This window comes from Triturus cristatus, chromosome 3_1 (genome assembly GCF_964204655.1).
Source record: "Triturus cristatus chromosome 3_1, aTriCri1.1, whole genome shotgun sequence".
In the NCBI taxonomy this organism is placed as follows: Eukaryota; Metazoa; Chordata; class Amphibia; order Caudata; family Salamandridae; genus Triturus; species Triturus cristatus.
This window is the reverse complement of record NC_140583.1, coordinates 527,880,748-527,902,833: the sequence shown is the minus strand read 5'-3', so window position 1 is coordinate 527,902,833 and position 22,086 is coordinate 527,880,748. Positions and strand designations below refer to the sequence as shown.

At 44.2% G+C, this 22,086-nt stretch overlaps 1 protein-coding gene across 2 annotated transcripts in view; it reads right to left on the bottom strand.

The window, feature by feature from the left end:
* TICRR (TOPBP1 interacting checkpoint and replication regulator) overlaps nucleotides 1–22,086 on the bottom strand; it is a 586,714-nt gene that overhangs the window by 363,674 nt on the left and 200,954 nt on the right. For both annotated transcript variants that reach the window (XM_085644448.1, XM_085644450.1), the window contains exon 14: nucleotides 7,877–7,970. In XM_085644448.1, the coding sequence (XP_085500574.1) occupies nucleotides 7,877–7,970 (94 nt within the window). The remainder of the gene's footprint in view (nucleotides 1–7,876; nucleotides 7,971–22,086) is intronic.

Here is a 22,086-nt window from a genome sequence, read left to right as displayed (position 1 = left end):
CGACACATCTTCACACCTATGCACCAGTCTCCTGTGGGTGAGGTAAAGCGAGTACTCCGGTGCTCCAGTGGATATTGACTATCCAAGTGTCTAAGTCTTTAGTTGCTTCCTCCTAGTTACTTCGGAAGTGTCCTTATTCTTCCTATTTCCAACTGTTACATTCCCATTGACTTTTTTTTATTTATTTTATTTAAAAGTTTTCAGTTAACAAGATGAAGAGTACATGTTCATCCTTTCAGCCATATTACAGAGTACACAGTAGCAAGACAGAATAGTATCATCAAATTCAATGACAGTTCAGAAACGCTCAGCCTGGCAGTGAGGCAAATATCATTTGCAGAGGCATATCCGGAGACATTAGCTGGTGGCAGAATGTGCTAATATATAAGCAGTGAAAGGTCCCCAAATGTCCTTTGGTTGTGCGGCTTGAGGCAGCTCCTCCCCATAACTTACCAGCTGATCACGGCAATAGGCGACATCTCTGAGCCAATGCGCTATCTGTGGTGCAGGTCTGCCATCCCAATGTATGGAAACCCTACGGTGCGCCAACAATAACATCAGTGCCGCCAATTTCCGATTAGAGGCTTTAAGCTTCAACACATTACCTAGAAGGCATAATGTCATATCGCATGTCACCTGTTCACCAATTATTTCCGCTAAGGCCCCTGTGACCTTGCCCCAGAATTCAGACACCTTTGGACAATTCCTTGCCAAGTGACAGAAGTCAGCATTATCCATACCACAGCGCCTACAGCAGTGTGACTCCCTGTGCCCATATTTATGCAATTGTGCTGGCGTGTAATACATTTGATGCAAATATTTGAAGTGGATCAGCCGCAAGTTCCCAGTAGACGCATACTGTCCTGTTAGCCTACAACAGCCTACATATAGCATTCCATCTGTCCCTAGGACCCAGAGCAACAACCACCTCATCAGCCTTCGAGGCATTATATAACCTAGTAATTCATTTAGTACGGGTTGGTAAGGTGTATAGTATCTGTAACGCTGTTAAAGTCGGTGGCTCATTCGGGAAACAGGGGTGAGCCTGAAGCTCAACAAATTTGCCAGCAGGGTAGACGTCACCCATCGTGTACATTCCGGCACCTTGCAGAACATTGAGTGAGCCCCGTTCACCCGTCACCGATATTCCCTCATGATGCAGAAGCGGCATTGACGGTGCATACAATGGCAACCTCTTAGCACGCCTCCCAAGTTCTTTCCACGCACGAGCTGTACATTGTACCGTATCAATCTCACCCTTTTCAAACACCGTATTTGTGTTTACAATCATCGCTTTCAGCGGTATCGGTCGCACAGCCCCTGCCTTAACCGCTACATGTGGTGTGTATGGGGGCGCGTTCTGCCAAAAGAAGGCATATTGCGCCTGTGCACATAAATAGTATAAGTTCAGATCTAGTACTCAAAAGCCTCCCAGCTCATAGGGACGCGTTAAGACCTCCCATTTGATACGTGGCTCTTCCACCCCCCCCCCCCCCCCAAGACCAATGTGATCAATAATCCGCGGAGTGTGCTAAAGAAGTGCGATTTCAATATTATGGGTACGGTGACAAAGAAATACAGGAACTTTGGTAAAACTACCATTTTAATTAGAGCCTCCCTGTCCGCAAACGTCAAAGGCAGACGGATCCATCTGGCGACCTGTTCAAGCCGGGTGATCGTGACGCCATAATTCTCCCTGATGACACATTGCGGATCCCTGTGTATCCACACACCTAGATATTTAACTGGATCATCACTCCACACTAAAGGGAATCCTAAGTCAAACCTTGCCGTACATGCTGTCAGGGAGATCACTACTGATTTATTCCAGTTTCCCAAACCAGAGTGCCATTCAAACCGTATATATACCCTAATGAGTTGTTCCAGATACAATGCTGGCTCGCGTACATATAACACCATGTCATCCGCGTACATGGAAACAGCCAGTGGCCTCTGATGAAAGCTGAGTGCCGCCTTTGCATGTCGCTGTCGAAATATACAAGCAAGCGGCTCCAGCACTATCGCGAAGAGTATTGGCGACAAAGGACAGCCCTGCCTTGTTCCGCGCCGTATGGGGAATTGCCCAGACGTCCTACCATTTACCCTCACTCGAGCTACTGGATCAGCATACAGTAACTTGATTCAGTTAGTGAAAACCAAGGGCACACCTATTCGATGCAACACAGCTATCATGTAGCGCCAGGAAATGGAATCAAAGGCCTTCGCGGCATCCAAGAGGACCGCCGCAGCAAAGTGGGATCCAATAGATGCAGGACCGCGAAGAGCGTACGTAGATTATTAGCCGTGGATCTAGCAGGGACAAAGCCCGACTGATCCGGCAGCACCATGACCGGTAACAGTAGTTGTAACCTGGTGGCCAGGACCTTTGCTAGTATTTTAACGTCGGTATTCATTAAGGGCAACGGCCGATATGATTCGCATTTATCAGAGTGCTTCCCTGGCTTCAATAAGGTGACGACCAATGCCTCACGTAATGTGTCCGGCAGCTTCTGCTGTTCATAGGCATCTTCAAGCATGGTATGCAGCTGCGGCACCAGCAAATCTATATATTCCTTATAGAACTCCGCACGGAGCCCGTCCATTCCCGTAGCTTTGCCATTAGGCAAAGTGAGGATCGCATCCCTTATTTCACCCACTGTTATAGGGTGCATTAGAAAATCTTGCTGTCTTTTTGACAACCAGACCAAGGCAATATCCTCCAGATATTGCGCTATGTCATCTTCACCAGCTGTCTGTCGAGATCTATACATATCCGTGTAATATCGGACAAAGATGTCAAGGACACCTGCACTGTCACAATGTCTAGCATCACCATCCACAATAGATTGCACCATATTGGTTTTTGCCCATTGCATTGTAATTTTGTTGGCTAGAGCCCTACCTGGCCTTCCACCCTCCCCATAATATCTGGCTGCCAACGCCGGGACATATACTTCACTTCAGAGTCCGCTAAATCATTGTATTCAGTGACTTTAGTTCTGATCAATGCTAGGATATTTATGTCGGATGTGGTCTCATATTGACGTTCCAGGTCGATCAAGTCCTGTTCCAAACGTTTCATAGAGCCCCGAAGTGATTTGACCACCCCTGCCTGTAAGGATCGTTACCTTGAATGCTTCCCATACTGTACACACATTTTCGACTGAGCCAGCGTTTTCATCAAAATAATGTATAATGGCATCCCTCCCACCCTCCCGGAACACCTGGTCCTGTAAGGCCGTGGCCTGCAATCTCCATTGGAATGCAGGCGGAGTGTATGTGGGCACGAGCATTGAAAACAGTACTGGGGAGTAATCCGAGAGCGTGCCAGGCAAGTGACACACCTCAGTAATTAGTGAGTTGACTTCTTCAGTAGCCAACCAATAGTCTAAGCAAGACCAGGAGCGATGCGCATATGAGTGACACGTACCCTCCCGCTCACTTGAGTGCCGCAGCCTCCAGATGTCAATGAGGGAGAGCTCCTGTATACCATTTCTAACGGCTTGCGCAGCTTTTTTGACTACGGGTACCACACTAGAATAGAATAGACTACATTCAGGTCCCCCCCACAAATGATGGAAGCCGGCTGCAGATTATGGATTTTGTTCCAGATCGCATCATAAAACCCGGGGTCATCAACGTTAGGACCATATATATTAATAAGAGTCACCATCATGTCACCATCATGCCACATAGCTTCCCCTGTACGATAATATATCGACCGCTATCGTCGCTATCCACATGCGTTGCCATAAAGGGAATATTTTTCTTGATTAAGATTATGACATCTCTCGCATAAGAGGAGTAGGACGATGCCCATTTTGCCCCAGCCCATTTGGTGGCCACATTTTCAGATGCCTGCTTATTCAGATGTGTCTCCTGGAAGAGCGCCACCTGTACCTCATGCCTATCCAAGTAGGCCAATACCTGCCTCGTCTTCTTCGGATTGTTCAAGCCCCTGACATTCCATGTTATCCATGTAAGCTTGCCTATCTCAGCTGCCATCTACCCTGTTCTCAATGTGTGTAGCATACTGGACACTCATATGCATATTATACATCACATTCCGTCCTCCACAATGCACTCTGATTCGCATTTTATTGCAGTTAAACAAACCCCCAACCATCCCCCCTACCGACTGAAGCATCCCAATTATGCCAAGTATCCCCATTGCAAAAGACCCATCAAACAAAACCCCCCGCACCCACCGTGAGCAGCTAATCCGCTCGCACCCAATAAGCATACCCACAACTGCTTGGGGCGTACCCTTATGGACGACAGCAGCCGCCCAACTCCCCCTCGTTGGAATGAGGGGTGGTCAGAGCCATATCTAATTTCCCTCATCTTGTCAGATTATATCATGTTGTACTATAACCGTTGTACCAAATGACTCCCAACAACGCAAAAAAAGGATATGCAACATCTAATACTTGTGGCCCATAGTCGTATGCGCTATCGCCCACTTACACAATGCGGGCCGGCAACGTAGCATCGACAGCCCCAGCTCAAGTCACAACTATTACCACCATGCCAGAGCTCTGAGGCAGTGTCGCACCCTGTACCATTAGGTTTCCCCAACAACTTTAATGAAACCCTGGGCGCTACTCCCTGCTCCCATATATATTTCCTTTACTAGGCATGCCGTATATAGCCACTCTCGCCGGCCCTTTGACGTTCTCAAAGACTTGTCTGGACCACAGAATCCCAATGTTTGCTGCCTAATACAGGTCCAAATCATCAACTTGTACCAAATATAAAGTATATTCTAGTTCGTGCGTAGAGCATCTGTGGGCCCACCTCCTAGGAGTTCGTAGACACCAGTACCAAAGACCAGTCAGAACCTGCTGGCAGTGAATTTAATCTTCAGTATCCGCTCCAGCACCGCCTACGTCTGCCTTTCCCTGTCGATCAATCTGTTTAAGGAAAAGCAGTGCATCTTTCGGCATCGTGAATATTTTGGGTCTGCTGCCATGCTGAATCCTGAGCCGGGCCGGGTATAGTATAGCATATGGGATTTCCATCGCTTGCAGTCGCTTTTTTACCTGCTGAAACTCGCGCTGGGCCTGCTGCACCACCGTCGTGAAATCCGGGAAGAGCTGAATTTCTACCCCTTGATAGATTGTAGTGCCCATTTCCCTCGCCAATCTGAGCGCGACATCACGATCCCTATAATTGAGGAGTTTGGCGATTATTGGGCGCGGGGGAGACCCTGGAATCGGGCACGGTGCAAGAGATCGATGCGCCCTCTCCACCACCAGCAGGTGAGAAAATTTCTCTGCACCAAACAACGTCTTAAGCAAATCTTCAACGTATATCTCCATTTTCCCTATATTCGTAGATTCAGGCACCCAAATAATGCGTAGATTATTGCGTCTGGACCTGGCTTCCAAGTCCACGTTCTTCGCATTAATCACGGACAGCAGCTTCTCCATCTGTGCGCAGGTCTTGGCGACACTTCCAACTTTATCCTCTGCAGTAGAAAGGCGCTGCTCTGCCTCGGTCATGCGTTCGTCGTGCCTGTCCAGCCTAGACGCCATATTGTCCATGCGCAGATTGAGTGAATCAATTTTACTGTCTATAGTATGCAAGCTCTGCTGCACTGCCATCATCATTCGTTCAAGTTTACTAGTGCCACCAGCCTCCACCTCTGTCTCCGTGTCTGAGGTGGCGATGGGGGTTAACTGTTTTTTTTGGCGCTTTGACTCAAATGGCAACGTGGATTGCACCTGCTTCTCCGGCTTGCCCATTGTGGAGGCGTACTCACTAGTCTGAAGCGCTTGTTGCCGGTGCAGACACCAAGGCACAGTTCAGGAGCCTCCAACCCGACACCAGCAGTGTTGTCCTGTACATAGTACGCAGGGATGTACCTTTCGCAGCTTGGAACACACAGGATGAAACAGCACCACAGCAAGGACCCCGTGACCCCGTTCATTCACTGCGATGTCGCCACTCTCTCCACCGTGCTTCCCAAGTACAGCACCAGGCTTTCCGCCTATCCTGTGTGCAGCAACCACTGAAATGCCCCGAGAGTCGAGATGTCACGGAGCTTGCTGCCCTATGAAGCAGGGTAGTAGTCAAAGTGCCAGTCTCAGTCAGTTTGAACACCAATGCCAGCCACACAGGCTAAGTTCTTCTATTTACTTGCAATGCAGCGCCAGCAACTACAACAGCGAGCGCCCGTATGTCAAAATGGCAGTTTCCTCATGCATATTGTGCTCCTGCATCTGTACCGTTAGGAACAACATGGTGGGTCTTCAGCTGCACAGCGCCGCCACCTGGCAGCCACACGAAGTCACAGCGCTGTGCGTGAGCCGTCGGCACTTTAAGTGTTCACCGGTGTGTTCCCGCCTCCGTTAAGCTTGGAAGGTGTTTGGGCAGTGCACCACACGTCAGCGCCCTCCCCAGGGCCCCGCCGCGACACAGCATCCAGCGCCAGCAGCGAAGCGGAGCTCACCAGTGCCGGAGCCGAGCCACCGCGCACTCACCCGGTAAGGACTCGCCGCCTCAGAGCGTCTATGCCGCCTGCTGCTCCACAGTCCGCGGCCTCTTCACTGCTCGCTCCCCATTAAAAGGCCATTCCTCGGCAACGCAGCACAGCTCCGCTCTCCGCTCCAGTGTCCCCGCAGCGCGGCTCGGCACGCACACCCCGGGGTCACAGAAAGCCTGCCGCCATTTTCGCAGAGGCAGATCCGGGCCGAATTCTTCGCGCACAGACCACAGCGCGCATCGATAACACCCGCTCCTTCAGCAATCTTCGGTCACCAGTCTCGGAGACCAGTTACGCCGCCACAAACCACAAACTGTGCCTGAGAAAAGCAGGATATTTTACGTATTTTGGCCCCGACCAGCACAGCTGCACTAGTCTGCGGCCATCTTGCTGCGGGCTCGCTTGCGCCCCCCCCACATTCCCATTGACTTTAATGTAACCCGCGTGTGTTTCCACACTGCACACGCTTCCTGTGGGCCTCCCACTTCCTAACTATTGGTAGGGTAGTGTAGCCCCAGCGATTCCCTAGGCCTACTCCCTGTTTGTGAAGTGGTATTTATACCACTTTCTTAGTATATGGTTTGCGTGGCCCCTGGGCCCAACTGTATTTTCCTGTGTAACTTAACGTATGCTACTTAAGAAATTGTTTGTACTTAGACCTCTGAACTCATAAAGAGTGCTGAGGGTATATGTTAGAATAAATACATTCTAATTTTATATATACCATACAGAGGTTAGCCTAAGACTGCTCTTGTCCATGCTACCACTAGGATAGCTGGTCTATAAGGTTGACTTTACAACCAATCACCATAAGGGTTGTTTGGACTGATACAAGGTGTACACTAGAACTAGTGACATCATATATCAGGCCAACTTCTCACAAGGAGGAGATGGATGTGGGGATGACAGCAGTTTATTGGTGGCCAGTAGGTTCTACTCAGAATGAAGAATGCCCTAATTTTCTTAAAAAGCTTTTCCCAATGTAAGGCTATTTTTTACATGTAACGGCTCAGAGATATGTAACCGCATCAATGTAAATAGTACTTTCCAGCATATCTCACTGTGGACTCTAAAGGATATCAACCTCATCCTACCCATGTGTGAAGGTTGGATCCCAACTGTAAAAGATTTTGTGGGCCTGAAGCCGAAAGGACTAGAGGATTAGTCTGTGTCATCTTAGCACTGAGACTCTTTACAACAGTCAATGTATTTGATGCATGGTGGTGTCATGCATTATAGGTGACATCGACTAAAGAGGGTGATGTTTTTTTAAAGAAAAATCAGTCCATTTAAAAAAATGTCATCTCACAAAAGAATATTATATGAAAGAACATCCCAGCATGGCAAAACATGCATATCAAAATCCACATTAATCTCAGTGATAAATACCTTGAATTGCTTCTTTCTTCGGAGGAGGAGGAGGAGGAACAAGCGGCATTTGAAGTTTTTCAACGACAACAGCAAGGTATGAGTGAGAACTCTCCTGTGTAAGTAATGAGACATGGATCGATGTAAAAAAATATTTCCAAATTTACAGTGAAACAAATAACCCACAAAACACTTTTTTGCATTTGTCTTCACATCAAATAGCATCAACAATTTCCACCAGACTACATGACATGTAACCCGTTAAAAATGCTACGCCACTTAACACATGCAAAAACTGGTCATGGTTTCTGACACCAAATTGGTAGCCATGCAATGCTTTTACAATAAGCCACTATGAAATTACAACATGATCAGTCTCACTCTAGAAACATTAATGTGAAAAGCATATTACCTCCCTTGAGGAACAGATTCCCATTTTCTGAACTGTGATCATGCAATAGATCGTAGACAAGAGGGGAAATAGCAATTACACCATAATCCCACTGATAAAGCGGGTCATTACGCTCTTGTACACCTATACAAACTTGCTACTGGCCTAGCTAAATCGAATTTTTACACAGGAAGAATAAGTTTGGCAGAACATTTCTCCAAGGAACTCTTTAAAGTATTTAAAGAACTATTTCAGCCTTTAATTCCTGGCCTTATTATCCCCTCAAAAGAGTTTTGTGATAGACTGGCCCCTGTGATACTAAGTGTACTGACTACAGGATCTCTTGCACAGACTGAGTGCGATTTGAACGATCCAGCTCATTCAACTAGATTAAGGGGACACGCTGCCTCTCTCCCGCAAGACTTGAATGCGGTTTTGAACTTGTGATACGGTCACAAGCCTAATAACTTTCTCAGGCACGGCACCGGAATAGTGGAAATTTTCCGGGTGTAAGAATCATTTGAATAAAAAGACACGCCTGATGAACTCGTGGGGCAAGACGCCCAAACAAGGAAACACATGTTGGAAGTGGGCAGAGGACCAAAAAAGGTTGAATATTGACCAAAAATGAAAAACATATGATTTATTTTTCCATAATTGTGTATATAATTTTCGTGTGCTTAAGACAGTGTAAAAAACTTTCTATTGGCCTAGCTAAATCGACTTTTTACAAAGAAAAAATAAGATTGGCAGGAAATTCCTCTGAAGAACTCTTTAAAGTAGTTAAAGAATGATCTCAGCCCTTAATTCTTGACCTTACAGACCCCTCACAAGAGTTCTGCGATAGACTGGCCAACGATTTCAGAGACAAAATCCTTAACATTTACTTTGAATTTCCTGCCTCTGCGAAGCACAATCTCTGATGGTCATTACCACCATTTCCCCTCGGCGCTCTCTCTTTCCTCCTATTTCAATGCATAAAACTAAGGAGCTCCTTATGAATCTTATGTCAGGGTCTCCACTATCCTACAGGTAAGCTCCGGGTTGTATTGCTAAGACTCTACATGGAGTGCTCAACTATGACTTAAATAAAGGGATTTTTCGGCAGCCATGAAAGAAAGCAACAGTAATTCCCCTTTTTAAAAAACAACAAACTCAATTTTGACCCGGATGACATGAAAACGTTTTGCCCTACTTCACTTTTGCCTACACCTGCAAAAAGTTTAGAGAAATATCTCAATCAAGAATTAGTTAAACTGCTGGACACCTGTGACATTCTTGACCTTTTACAGAATAGATTTAGAAGTGGCCATAGCACAAGGATGGCACTTACTGCCGCTGATAGCATCAGGGCCAGGTTAATCAGGGTCGAGCGGCTGTCCTGGTGCTGCTGGATCTGTCTGCAACCTTTGATACCGCCTCACCCTTGCTCCTTGTGTAGCTCATCCATCAGGCTGGAGTGGGCCAGAAGGCCCTCAACCTTTGCATTCCTCTCTCACCAATAGGGTGCAAATTGTTAGCTGTGGTGGCTTTAAAGCCAAAGCATTTAGTCTTCTATGCGGGGTCTCATGGGGCTCATATATTAGCCCCACCCTCTTTAACCTTTACGTCCCCTCTTGCCAAACTGATGCGCTCATTCGGGTTCCAAATGCAGTGTATCATATGTTGATGTATTTTTCGGAAGGAAGTGACAATCCACAATGGCTAATTATATTTTGCATTTGTTGATCTGCGTGTCACTTTCGATATGGTACCGAGAGTGAAACTATGGGAGGTCCTAAAAAAACATGGGTATGCCGACTCCCCTTCTGAATATTCTAATAAGACTTCATGTGAACACTCTGGCACAAGTGAGATGGGGTGATAATGGAGCTTTAACGGAGCTGATTCACGTTGATAAAGGAGTTAGACAGGGGTGTGTATTAGCACCTACCCTGTTTATTAATGATGTTATTAGTTTTTTGAGCAGGGATGGCTGTGATGCTCCGAAAATAGGTGCTCTACTACTTGTGGATGATACTCTGCTTTTATCAAAGTCGCCGCAAGGGCTCCAGCAGCTGTTAAATGATTTTCAGGCATTCTGTCTGCAACAGGGTTTGGATCTTACTAGCTCCAAAAGAAAATGTATGCTCTTTTCATCAAGTTTAAAGACAAAATATATGAAGCGTCTGTATGTGGGTGGTGGCCCCCTAGAACTAGTGACAGAGTTTGACTAACTTGGCATAAGATTTACACAGAATATGGAAAGAGTGTGATTATCCTTAATTCAGCAAACTGTGAATATAGTTAAGATCCATAGGAAAACCATATCCAGAAAACTGGCACCAGCGTTTAAGATATAGAACGTCAAAGCCCTTGGTGCAGCCCTATATGGTGCAGAGGTGTAGGGCTGTTTAAATTGCAGCGATTTCTCAGTAACTGAACAAGAATTTTTTAGATATCTATTGAGCCTTCTGGTGTCCACCCCATTGATTCCGCTCTATTTTGATCTAGGCCAGAAAAGAATAGCACATAAAATAGTTCCAAGAATGGTTATGTTTTGGCATCGGCTATGGTCTACTGCAGCACTTGCTTCCTAAAGGGTGGGTCTTCGTGAACTAATTACACCAACTTGTGAAGACAAGATTCCTTGGATGTGTACAGTTAAGACTTTGCTACATAAATTAGGATTAGATGTATACTGGAGTAAACCGGAAATCCTTAGTCAGATAAACAAACACAGTCTCAAAGTTGCATACTGGGGCACCATGGAGACCGATTTGATAATGAATTGTAAGAGTTCATTCTCGATTGCTTTTATTAATTTTAAAGTAATTGTCATTTGAGGCCATGATAGACAAGATGGAACCCCCATTAGCAAGGAAACTATACCTACAGTTTAGGTATGGCTGCCTACCTGTAAATAATTTTAAAGGAAAATGGGGCAAAGTATGGGAGAGGGTTGAAGGAAATTGCCCCTGCTGCCAAGGGATACTTAAGTCACTTGAACACGTTTTAATTTTTTTGCCCCTTGTACTGCCAATCTCAAACTAATTGGAAAGCCCCACTGTGCAGACATTTGGGGGTAAGAAAGTACAAGGAGGCCTATAGAATACTGCAGTCAAATACAACGAGAATGATTGAAATTCTGTCCAGCTAAGTTTTCAATGGCTATGTGGATTAGGCGTATCAAGTACACCCCTGTTAGCTTCTAGGTTGTACCATTGTACCATACTGTATGGTTCCTGCCAAAGTCATATCGTGTGCCGCGTGTCACTTTAAGTAAATGCTGTTTTTTCATTTTGTAAGTCCTTTTATATGTTTTATCGTTGTTATTAGTGTATTTTAAGATAACGTTTTTAATTACAAACAATGATGTATTAGAAATTGTTACACCTGGTTGCTATTCCAAAGAACTACAATGATGTACTCTGATCACTTTATTATGCTGCTATTGCAAATGTTGTAACAAAACAGTGGGAAACCCAATACACCCTTGGAGGCTTGGGCAGATAAGCAAATGTTAGGTAAAGGTGCCTACAAGGGATTTTATTAATTAATCTTAGTCGATTTTATTGTGAACTTGTTACTAATATGTTGAGTCCCAAATGCTGACTAAACGTTGAAAAAATCTAAACATTAATGTAATTATTCATAGAGTGAATATTCAGCAGAACAGTTAGAGAAACACGGGTATATCTTTTTTTTCTAGAAACACAATTTTAATGTGAAACAGAAATGTAAGGGGTACAATGAATGACAATAAAACACCATGTTGGAGGATACATAAAAGGGCCTACAAATCATAAGTGTAGGCAACCATTCCAAAAGTATATAAAGAGGAAGATGAATCTAATGCAAAAAAGAACAATTCCTCAGACAACTCAAATGCTAGGGAAATGGCTGTAGCAGTCGAGGTTTCGGTCTGTTTGGTGAGTTCATCCGTCAGACCATCTTCAGGACATACATTTCTTTGTAAGTCCCTCTAATCTAGCTCGGTGATTAACTAGAACTTGAGTAATCAAATATTTAAAAAACAGAAGGGTGCCTCACTGATATGCTCCTATTCAGGTTGAGGAGAAAATATCAATACCGTATATAGGAGAAAGCCAAGCCTGGCGATCTCAGTCAAAAGGGCAGTAGTCTCTTTACAAGGTTTAAAACAAGTGAAGGTGAAAAAATACTTCAACACGGCGAATTCAGAAAATATGTCTCATAATTACATTCAGAAAGGCAAGTTTCTCTTTCCGAGATTAAGAGTGGGGAGAGTCTCCGTGAATCAGACCTCCAACAAAGCGAGTTCAGAATAGTTCGTAGTCTTAAAAGTGTCCTGCACACAGCGTCCTGCTGTTTGCAGGACCTAACATTTGCTTTACCCAACATTTGCTATTGCAAATGGACTGCAAACGGTTATTCATAATGCCATGTCCTATTTGCATTTTGTGTCTGTAAGTGTTCTGTTTTATGGTGTATGTTGTAATAAAGATACAAACTTGAAAGCAGGAAAATCTTCTTTATTCCACCTCCACAGTACACATCAAGCAGCAGCTCTGCCAGTTAGGGTTCTGTCACCAACATTCTAAAGCAGCCTCCCGGCCAACAGTAGGGAAATACCAAATGCGGAAAGCAGAAGGGGAGAAGGAGAAAGGAAGGAAGGTAGGAAGATTCCAAGAGGGGAAAAGGTCAATAGACAGAGAAGGGAAAAGCACGCACCGTAAAAGGACAAGATTACAACACATCTTCCCCTTAACAGAAGAAGAGAAAATCATTAATCTTGAAGTGACCTAAACATGGGTAGTAAGTGTGGTATTACGAATAAACACCAGCCAATAAGTATAATAGTCACTTTCTTGATAAACAATGTTACATAGTGAAAAAGAAGATAAACTAAAAGGTTCTAAACAGGTTCAGAGCAACTTGACAGTCTATCCATGCTCCAGCTTTGTCCATTTTCAAAAGTAACCGTATTCTGGTTTACCTTCACAATTTTCAAAGGTTCCATGAATTTGGATTCACTTTCTCCACTACGTGTTGGTCTTCTAACCGACACCCAGTCTCCAATTTCCCATTTCTTTTCTTTTGTACCATGTTTTACATCATAGTAACATTTGTACTTAATCTGGTTATCAACAACTCTTCTGCTTCGCTCTACATCGTCCTGCTCCAAACTTCCCCCCCCACCAATCCAGTTGGGGAAGAATTTAGTGCACGGTTTCCTCCCTCTTAGGGATGAAAATGGAGAGGTGCCAGTTATATGATTAGGAGTAGTAGGGTATGCCCATAACATTTCTTGTAAAACTTTCTCCACTGGTAATTGGTTATAGAACGCAATTTGAATGTGTTCTTTGACCATTCTGTTGACTCTTTCAACCATGCCGTTTGCTCTAGGACAATAAAGAGCCGTCTTAAATTGTTTTATGCCTAAATTAGACAAAAATTACGACATGGCTGAAGGAGTGAATTGCACCCCATTATCTGTCACAATTGTCGAAGGAATGCCTTCTGATGCGAATATGTCTCTTAAGAAATTTATGAGTGCCTCTGTAGTAGTTTGGTTCACCATTCTGATGACTACCCAGTGAGAATGGTAATCAGTTAAAACAAACGCAAAACGTTTATTTACTCCTTTTTTGTTGATAGGACCTATGATATCAAGGGCTAGCTTGTCCCATGGTTTGCAAGGTATAGATACCGGAGACAATGGTGCTTTATATGTCATCTTTGACTTGTCACTATTTGCGCACACGTTACAATCTTTTACTTTCTTTTCCACTAATGAGTCCATACCCGGAAACCAATAACGCTCCCTAACTCTTGATTTAGTTAAGCTACGCCCCATATGTCCTTCATGAACTAGGTCGATGATTTTGTCTCTTAACCCAGATGGTGAAATTATCTTGTTATCCCTCAACACCCGGTCTTGGTTTAAATTAATTTCATGTCTCACTTCCCAAAAATTTTTAATATCTTGGTTAACTTCATCCTTTGACTCTGGCCACCACTGCAACGTGTAGTTCTTTTATTGGGTCAATACCTCATCTTTGTTTTGGAAAGTGCACCATTCATCAGAGCTTATGGTGGTAGAGTGTATTTCCAGTATAGGGTATTCTGTGACATCATATTGTTCTTCCACTTTTAGGGGTGCTCTTGAAAGGAAGTCTGCGGCTGAGTTGTTTTCCCCTGCCACATACTCAACCTTAAAACAGAATCCCTCTAGTCCTAACACCCACCTTGCTACTTTTGGGGTGCTGTTAAAAGTTCCTTTAGGATTGAACATAAATATAAGGGGTTTGTGATCAGATCGCACAGTACATTTTATACCCCATAATTAGAATTTAAAGTGTTTAATGGCCCAGAAACAGGATAGAGCTTCCTTTTCAATTACGGAGTAGTTTTTTTCCGATTTGCTAAGGGTGCGTGACGCAAATGCTACTATTCGCTCTTTGCCATCAATTATTTGTGACATAGTGGCACCAAGACCCTTATTGCTTGCATCTGTGGTGAGAATTGTTCTTCTATTAGGATCGAAATTGCAAAGGTATGGAGTGGAGAGGATGGCAGATTTAATTTCTTCAAATGCTTTCTGATGTTCTTCTTGCCAATCGAACTTTAAATGATTTTTAGTAAGGTCCCGAAGTTTGCTTGTTATATCTGCAAAATTTCTAACATACTTTGCCATGTACTCAGATAAGCCTAAGAAAGATAGAAGTTCTTGTTTATTTGTGGGAGCAGGGGCATTCTTTACTGCTTCCACCAGGCAAATTTTTGGTTTGAAACCATCCTTTGTGATGGTGTGTCCTAAGTACTCAACTGTGGTCACACCTATTTTGCATTTCTCTACTTTGAGTGCAAGTCCCACTTCCTTAAATTTAGAAAGTACTTTGAAGAGATTATTGTTATGTTCTTCTGTAGTTGCACCATAGATTATAACATCATCCTGGAAGCATAATGTATTAGGTATGCCTTCCAGAATGTGCTGCATAATTTTCTGAAATACAGCGGCCGCTGAGGCCAACCCAAAAGGCATTCTGCAAAACATGAATGTGCCCAAGGGGGTGGTGAAAGCTGTAAGTTCCCTAGATTCTGTGTGCAACTCTACCTGATGGTATGCCATTGAAAGATCTAAAACACTAAAGCACGTTGCCTCGCCCATTGTGCTGAGGACTTCATGAATGCGGGGTAACGGGTGCCTTTCAATTATTATGCTGTCATTTAGATCTCTGAGATCAATGCATAGACGGATGTCTTCTCCGTGTGCCTTCCTAGCGATAACTATGGGGGCAACCCATTTAGAGCAGTCTATTGGTTGTATAATACCCAAGTTCTGTAACTTTGCCAATTCTTTTTTGAGTGGTTCCCACATGAGGTGAGGTATAGGTCTGGTTTTATGAGCTTTAGGCCTAGCATTCTGTTTCAGCATAATGCGGTGTTGGTAATTTTTGAGGTGCCCTAACTTATTTGTAAACACTTCAGGAAATTGACTACAAATTTCTTTTCCAGATGTTTCCTGATCTATTACCAGCACCTGTTCTGGGTTGTTTGGGTCAAGCTTGATTCCCAGCTCCTTCTGGTGTTGCCACCCCAGTAGGTTTGACCCATTTTCAACAATGTAAACTTTCCCTGTGGTGGAACGATCTTTAAAAGAGATACGAGCATTCATCATCCCTCTTATGGGGATTGAATCCTTAGTGTAACTACTAGGGGAAATGTCTGCCACCAGTAAATCATTTTCTTTACATATCTCCATGTCCTTGAAGTCAGAAATATTCAACAATGTAAATGGTGAGCATGAGTCAGCGTACATTTTTATCTTTTTCCCCTCCAACCCAACTTCACATTGTGGATATACAATCTGATTGACATTACTACAATCATTTATTTGTAAAAAAAACATTTTTATTACACTCTCCTGTTTGTTCTCATGAGTATAGTTAACACTATAGAACTTTTTCGAACGGCTGTGGCATAGCCTAGCCAAATGCCCCTTCTTATTACATTTTCTACAAGTGGATGACCTTGCTTGACAATTAGGGCTATTAGCTAAGTGATTGCTGCTACCACAGCGATAACATTTAAATTTAGTATTATCGTCACTACGTGAGTGCTCATTATTTTTTTCTCTCACTTTGCATACATTTTCATCTTCTGTTAATTTAGTGACTTCTGATACTTGTTCATTAGTTATTGGCGCTTTCATCTCCTTGATGCATAACGCTGTGTGTTCAATTGATTTTGCTATTTCAACAGCATCTTTAAGATTGGGTTGTTTCTGTAGAAGTTTTTCTTGTATTTTAGGGTTGTCAGTACATCTAACTATCTGGTCTCTAATTAGAGAGTCTTTAAGATCCCCAAATTGGCATAGTTCACTCAAACCCCTTAGTACAGCAACATAGTTTTAAATACTCTCTTGCTTCCCTTGCACCCTGCTAAAAAATGTGCCTTTCCAGAACAATATTCACCTGGTCACAAAAGTGTAATCTTAGCTTAAGTAGTGCCACACTGTACGCATTCATTTCATCATCAGCTAAATTTGAACCTTGGGGAATATCAGGAAGGGTATCAAAAATCTTTCTCCCATGGCCCCCAAGATTATGTAGTAAGGTATGTAATTTTCTTATTGGGCCAAACTTTTCCCCTCCTATCGCTATCAAATAAGATTCAAACGCTTTTTCCCATTCTTTCCATGGGCAATTCGGTTCAGAGAACTCATTTAAAAATGGTTGGGGTTGAGCCATGCTAGCCGCCATCTTACAGTTAGATATGAATGCTTAAATAACTATTCAGAAAGAATGTACATAAAATAAATTACACTATATAAGCTTTAGATTTAAACACAATTTAAGTCTCTACTGTGCCTGTCACTGAAAATTATAAACTGCATGCAATATTGTGTGACATTCTAAAACTCTTGTCAGTGAAATACCAGGTTGACAGGCTAAATTTATAATATTCTTCCTTTGATGCAATTAGAATATACACAGCAAGGGGTGTGCCTGTCACTGTTCAACTTTTCAAATTTTCCTCTTGTAAAAGCTTTTGAATGCTTAATAATTCTCCAAATTGTTATATCTTTTCTCATAAATATGCCTTGCAAATATTTTATAGTTGCGCCCGTCACCGTGGATGTACATAAGCAGGCTTAACAAACGTTGTGCAGATTTTTCTCTTTTTTATTTTGTAATATATTCACTTCCTTTAATCGTATGAGTCGGTCTTTCTTTTTAGCAGTGATCACCCTGCCTGACACACCTCCCGCGCACCACACTCCGCAGAGCATAGAGGCGTGGTGTCTTGAAGGGCGGACCTAGTGCGAAAGGTGGAAGCCTTTTGATCGTTCTTCACCTCACGAAACCCTTCCGTTACCACAGCGCGAACACAGACTTCACAACCGAAATCTGAAGCATGGCGTCCTGAATTGCGGACTTGGTGCGAAGGCTGAATGCGGAAGCTCCACGAACGTTCCTCACATCACGGAACCCCTTCGTTACCACCGCGCGAACATGGACTTCACATTCGAAATATGAGAAGCTCCCAACTCTAATTTATGGTAAGATTCTCTTCATGATAGCGCCTTAACAATGCCGCACATCCAAGACCTTATGACAGGAAAGCGAGCGGTAATAACTTTGCAGCCAAAGTCTATATCGTAATATTTCTGTTAAAACGCAGAATGTTATTTTTTTTTTTATCTTCGTAGTACATCCAATATAAATTACGATCCTGTGACTTTGCTTAAACAATTCAATTCATTTAGCTGGATTCCGCTCATAACCCAAACTTTTCCAAGGTTAGAACTCTTCAGCTGAACGTCAGTCACGTAATATATCTGATTAATTATCTCGCCTTAATAGCTCTTTCAAATTACCTTTCCTTGTGGCCACAAGGTAAAACTTTTCAATTCCACTTTACTGGAGTGCTTTCTTTATACAGAAGGGAAGGAGTTGGATACTGCTCCCTTGCGCAGTCTTCTCGTCGCCAGTGTTGTAATAAAGATACAAACTTGAAAGCAGGAAAATATTCTTTTTTCCACCTCCACAGTACACATCCAGCAGCAGCTCTGCCAGTTAGGGTTCTGTCACCAACATTCTAAAGCAGCCTCCCGGCCAACAGTTGGGAAATACCAAATGCGGAAAGCAGAAGGGGAGAAGGAGAAAGGAAGGAAGGTAGGAAGATTCCAAGAGGGGAAAAGGTCAATAGACAGAGAAGGGAAAAGCACGCACCGTAAAAGGACAAGATTACAACAGTGTACTTTTATGATCTATAGTGATTGAAATAAAGTTTTTCGTATATATTGTCCATATGTTGATGATACACAGATTATTGTATCCATCTCTGACAATCTGCCCTCTGCAGCAAATAAGTTTAATCACTGCATTAACAGTATAAACACCTGGATGAAAGAAGACTTTCAAAAAATCCATGCGGACAAAACTGAGGTGCTGGTGTTTGGGGTACAAGAATCTATTTGAACCAATACTTGGTGGCCAGAGGACTACGACGCTCTTCCTAACCCAGTGAAATCTGCTAAAAACCTGGGGCTCATTTTTGACAGCGCTTAGTTTTGAGACACATGTTAATTGTACCACAAGTGCATGCATCTACATAATCAGGACTACCTAAAACATCTACCCATTCATTCCGTCAAAAGTGCATCATTCGGTGGTGTAGGAAGCTGGCTCTGTATATACTATACCAAAGTGAGGTATAGTGTGCAGAGTCCAGTGGAACCTCAAAGGTAGGCAGAGGTAAACTTAAATAGCACCTAACTCTCTATCTGTGGTTGTGTGGTCGAGCAGTAAGGCAGTATCAGAGGACAGTATTAAGCATTTGTTGTACACAGTCAGCAAATGAATTCACACACTCAAAGGCTAAACTTCAGACCAATTGTTTTTGTATAAAAATATTCTTTTAGTCATTTTATTTTCAAGAACCAAGCAAGCCTGGCACATGTAAGCAATAAATACTTTACAGTAGTAATGCAGTTTGTAAACAGTTTGAATTGTAATTGTATATGCACTTTGTTTTGAACTACAGTATGGTCGCAGAGAAATGCAATACTTTGTAAATACAGTACATAGACTTGAATGGGCTTTTCAGTAAAATACCAGGTAAGTTACTTTTCAGATTACTTTTCTTTCTCAGAGTAGTATCCTTGGATACTAGTCTGGAACATTTCCTATAAATAGGTAAGTAAAATCGTTTTGGTTAAATAGTACAATTTTAAAGAATTTCTTTAGGTTTACAAACTCCACACTTAAGAATTCTCCCGAGAAAAAGAGTCAATGTTATCCTATAGAGGAAAATAGTGTTATCGGTATTGAGGTAAGTATTTGGTAGTGGGAGTTGAGGTTCCGAGGGTAGACTCTGGGGGTCCCCCAAGGTCAGGGATGCACTCTTGTTACAACCTCACCGGCACTAAGGCGGCCGGATGCAGAGTGCTGAGGTCCAATGCTATCCAATGGGGGATAAGGGGCCTCCGGTTGATGGCTGCTAACGAGCAGGCCACAAGGTTGTAGGAGCCAAGCTCCTGGTGTTAGTCTCAGGGCAAAGTGGGATCCGGGTTAGCACCCAAAGTGCACCAGCAGGTCCTGCTGGGTGCAGGGTGCTGTTTTGGCGTCAGGTGCCCTGTTGTTTTCAATGGGGACTTTCGGTTTTGGTTTTTAGCTGCAGGCTCGGTCCAGGAAGATTTCTGGGAGCAACCAAAAGCTGGGCAGGTAAGTTGGAGGGCTCGGGGTTGTAGGTGCACCTCAGGTTCTTTTCTCCAGGGCACAAAGCGGCTGGATGCAGGGATGTCTTTTGAGGTCGGATTTCACCATACCAGGGCACTCCCGGTTGGGGGGTGGGGGGGGGGTCTCCGTGCAGAGGCTGCAGGCGACGTCAGGGAGTCCTGGAGGGGTCAACCCACGGTGGACTCGGAATCTGGAGCACTGGGGGACCTCGCTGGGACCGGTGGGCCATTTTAACTCAGGCCGTAGGCGACGGATGCATTGGTGGTTCCAGGCGTGGGGTTCTTTTTCCTCAGCAGGCGTGGAATCTTTGTTTGGTGTTTCTTCTGAACAGAGCTGCTGTTCACATGAGATCATGTCTTTGTTGAAGGCAGTCAGTCCTCCCAGGGGTTCTGGAGGTCGCTGGCTGCAGGACAAGACACTTTTTGGTGCAGGATCTCTGGAAACTGCAGACGGGCCGGTAGAGCTGGGATCAAGTCAGTTGTTCTTTGTAGTCTCCTCTGCAGGGCATCTTCTTTCGTCCTTTTTCTTCTTAGGTTGCGGGAATCTGCCTTCTTGGATCAGGGCTGCCCCCTAAATACTGTATTTAGGGGGGTTTAAGGGTCTTCAGGTCAGTAGCCAATGGACTACACCCCTGGTGTGCTCACCCCACGCGGAGTGAGCACAAACCCCAATCCTGATTGGGGAGTGCCTGCCATCTGCAAGATGGCATGCACTTAAGAGTGGGCTTCACCTCACCTCCACCACCTGAGGGGTGGAGTTGGCCACACCTTCTGGGCTGGCTAGTTGTTCCCGCCTGTCTTCCTGACGAAAAGGAGGGGAGACAGGAAGGGGGCCTGCTCCTGATAGCAGGAGAGGCTGGGGGTCGTATTACAAAGGCTGCCAGGCCACTGAAGCTCCCCTGCCACAGATGGCTCTTCCTGGCCTGGGGTAGGTGTGAACACCTCCGCCCAGGAAAGGCTTTGTTTCTGGGCTCAGGGAGTGAAGGCTCCCACCCTAGGAATCCAGAAACATGTCTTGTCATGGCAGGCTGGTGTGTATCAGTCAGGGAACCTACCAGAGGCTGGTCGCTTTTCAGGGGACATCTCTAAGATGCCCTCTGGGTGCATTTTTCATTAAATCCCACACTGGCATAAGTGTGGTTAAAATGTGCTGAGAAGTATGATACCAGACTTCTCAGTTTTCAGTATAGCCATTATGGTGCTGTGTAGTTCGTATTGACAAGCTCCCAGCAGCATATACTCTTAATTGCAGCACTGCACTTACAATGTTTAAGAATGGACTTCGACACTGTAGGGGTACAGGGCTCATGCACCTGTACCCTCACCACTGGCATAGGGCACCCAGCTAGAGGGGCGACTAATCTATGCCAGGGCAGTGGGTAGTAGGCATGGCACACAGGGATGTGTGCCATGTCGACTCATCACTTTGTTCTGCACCAAAACATGCAGCCTGCAAAGGCAGTGTGTGTGTGTAAAAGTACCGGGCCTCTAAGTAACCACAAAATGGTTTACAGCTTTTGAGAGGGCTTGTAAAATAAGAAATCTCAATCAAAAATATGTTGGCTCAGTACTCTGGGAGCTTTTTTCAGGCAAGTGCAGGGATAGACTCCGGACACTTATTGAGGAGGATGCTGAGTGCTATGACGTCATGAAGGATACCCTGATTGAGGGCTTTGGACTCACCACTGAGGAGTACAGGATTAAATTCATGGAGACTCACAAAACATCGAGTCAGTCTTGGGTTGATTTTGTTATTTTCTCAGTCAAAACACTAGGTGGCTGGTTGAAAGCCAGTAAGTTGCAAGATTATGAGGGGCTTTACAATCTGTTGATGAAGGAGCACTTCTTAAGTAATTGCTAACCAGAAAAACTGCATCAGTAGGTAGAAGATCTAGGGTTGGCTTCTCCCCAAGAGCTGGGGAAAAAGACTGACCATTGGATCAAAACAAGGGTCCCCAGAAAGACTCATGGTGGTGGTGACCAAAAGAAAGGGTTTGCTAATTCCCGCTCCCCCAAAGAGAAAGATGTGGGACAGTTTTTAATGGGGTGACGAGTCTGCAGATGGGATCCTGGTGTGCCCTGACTAGGTCAGAGAGCAAACTGAAGCTACTTTAGTCTCCGAGAATGGGGTGG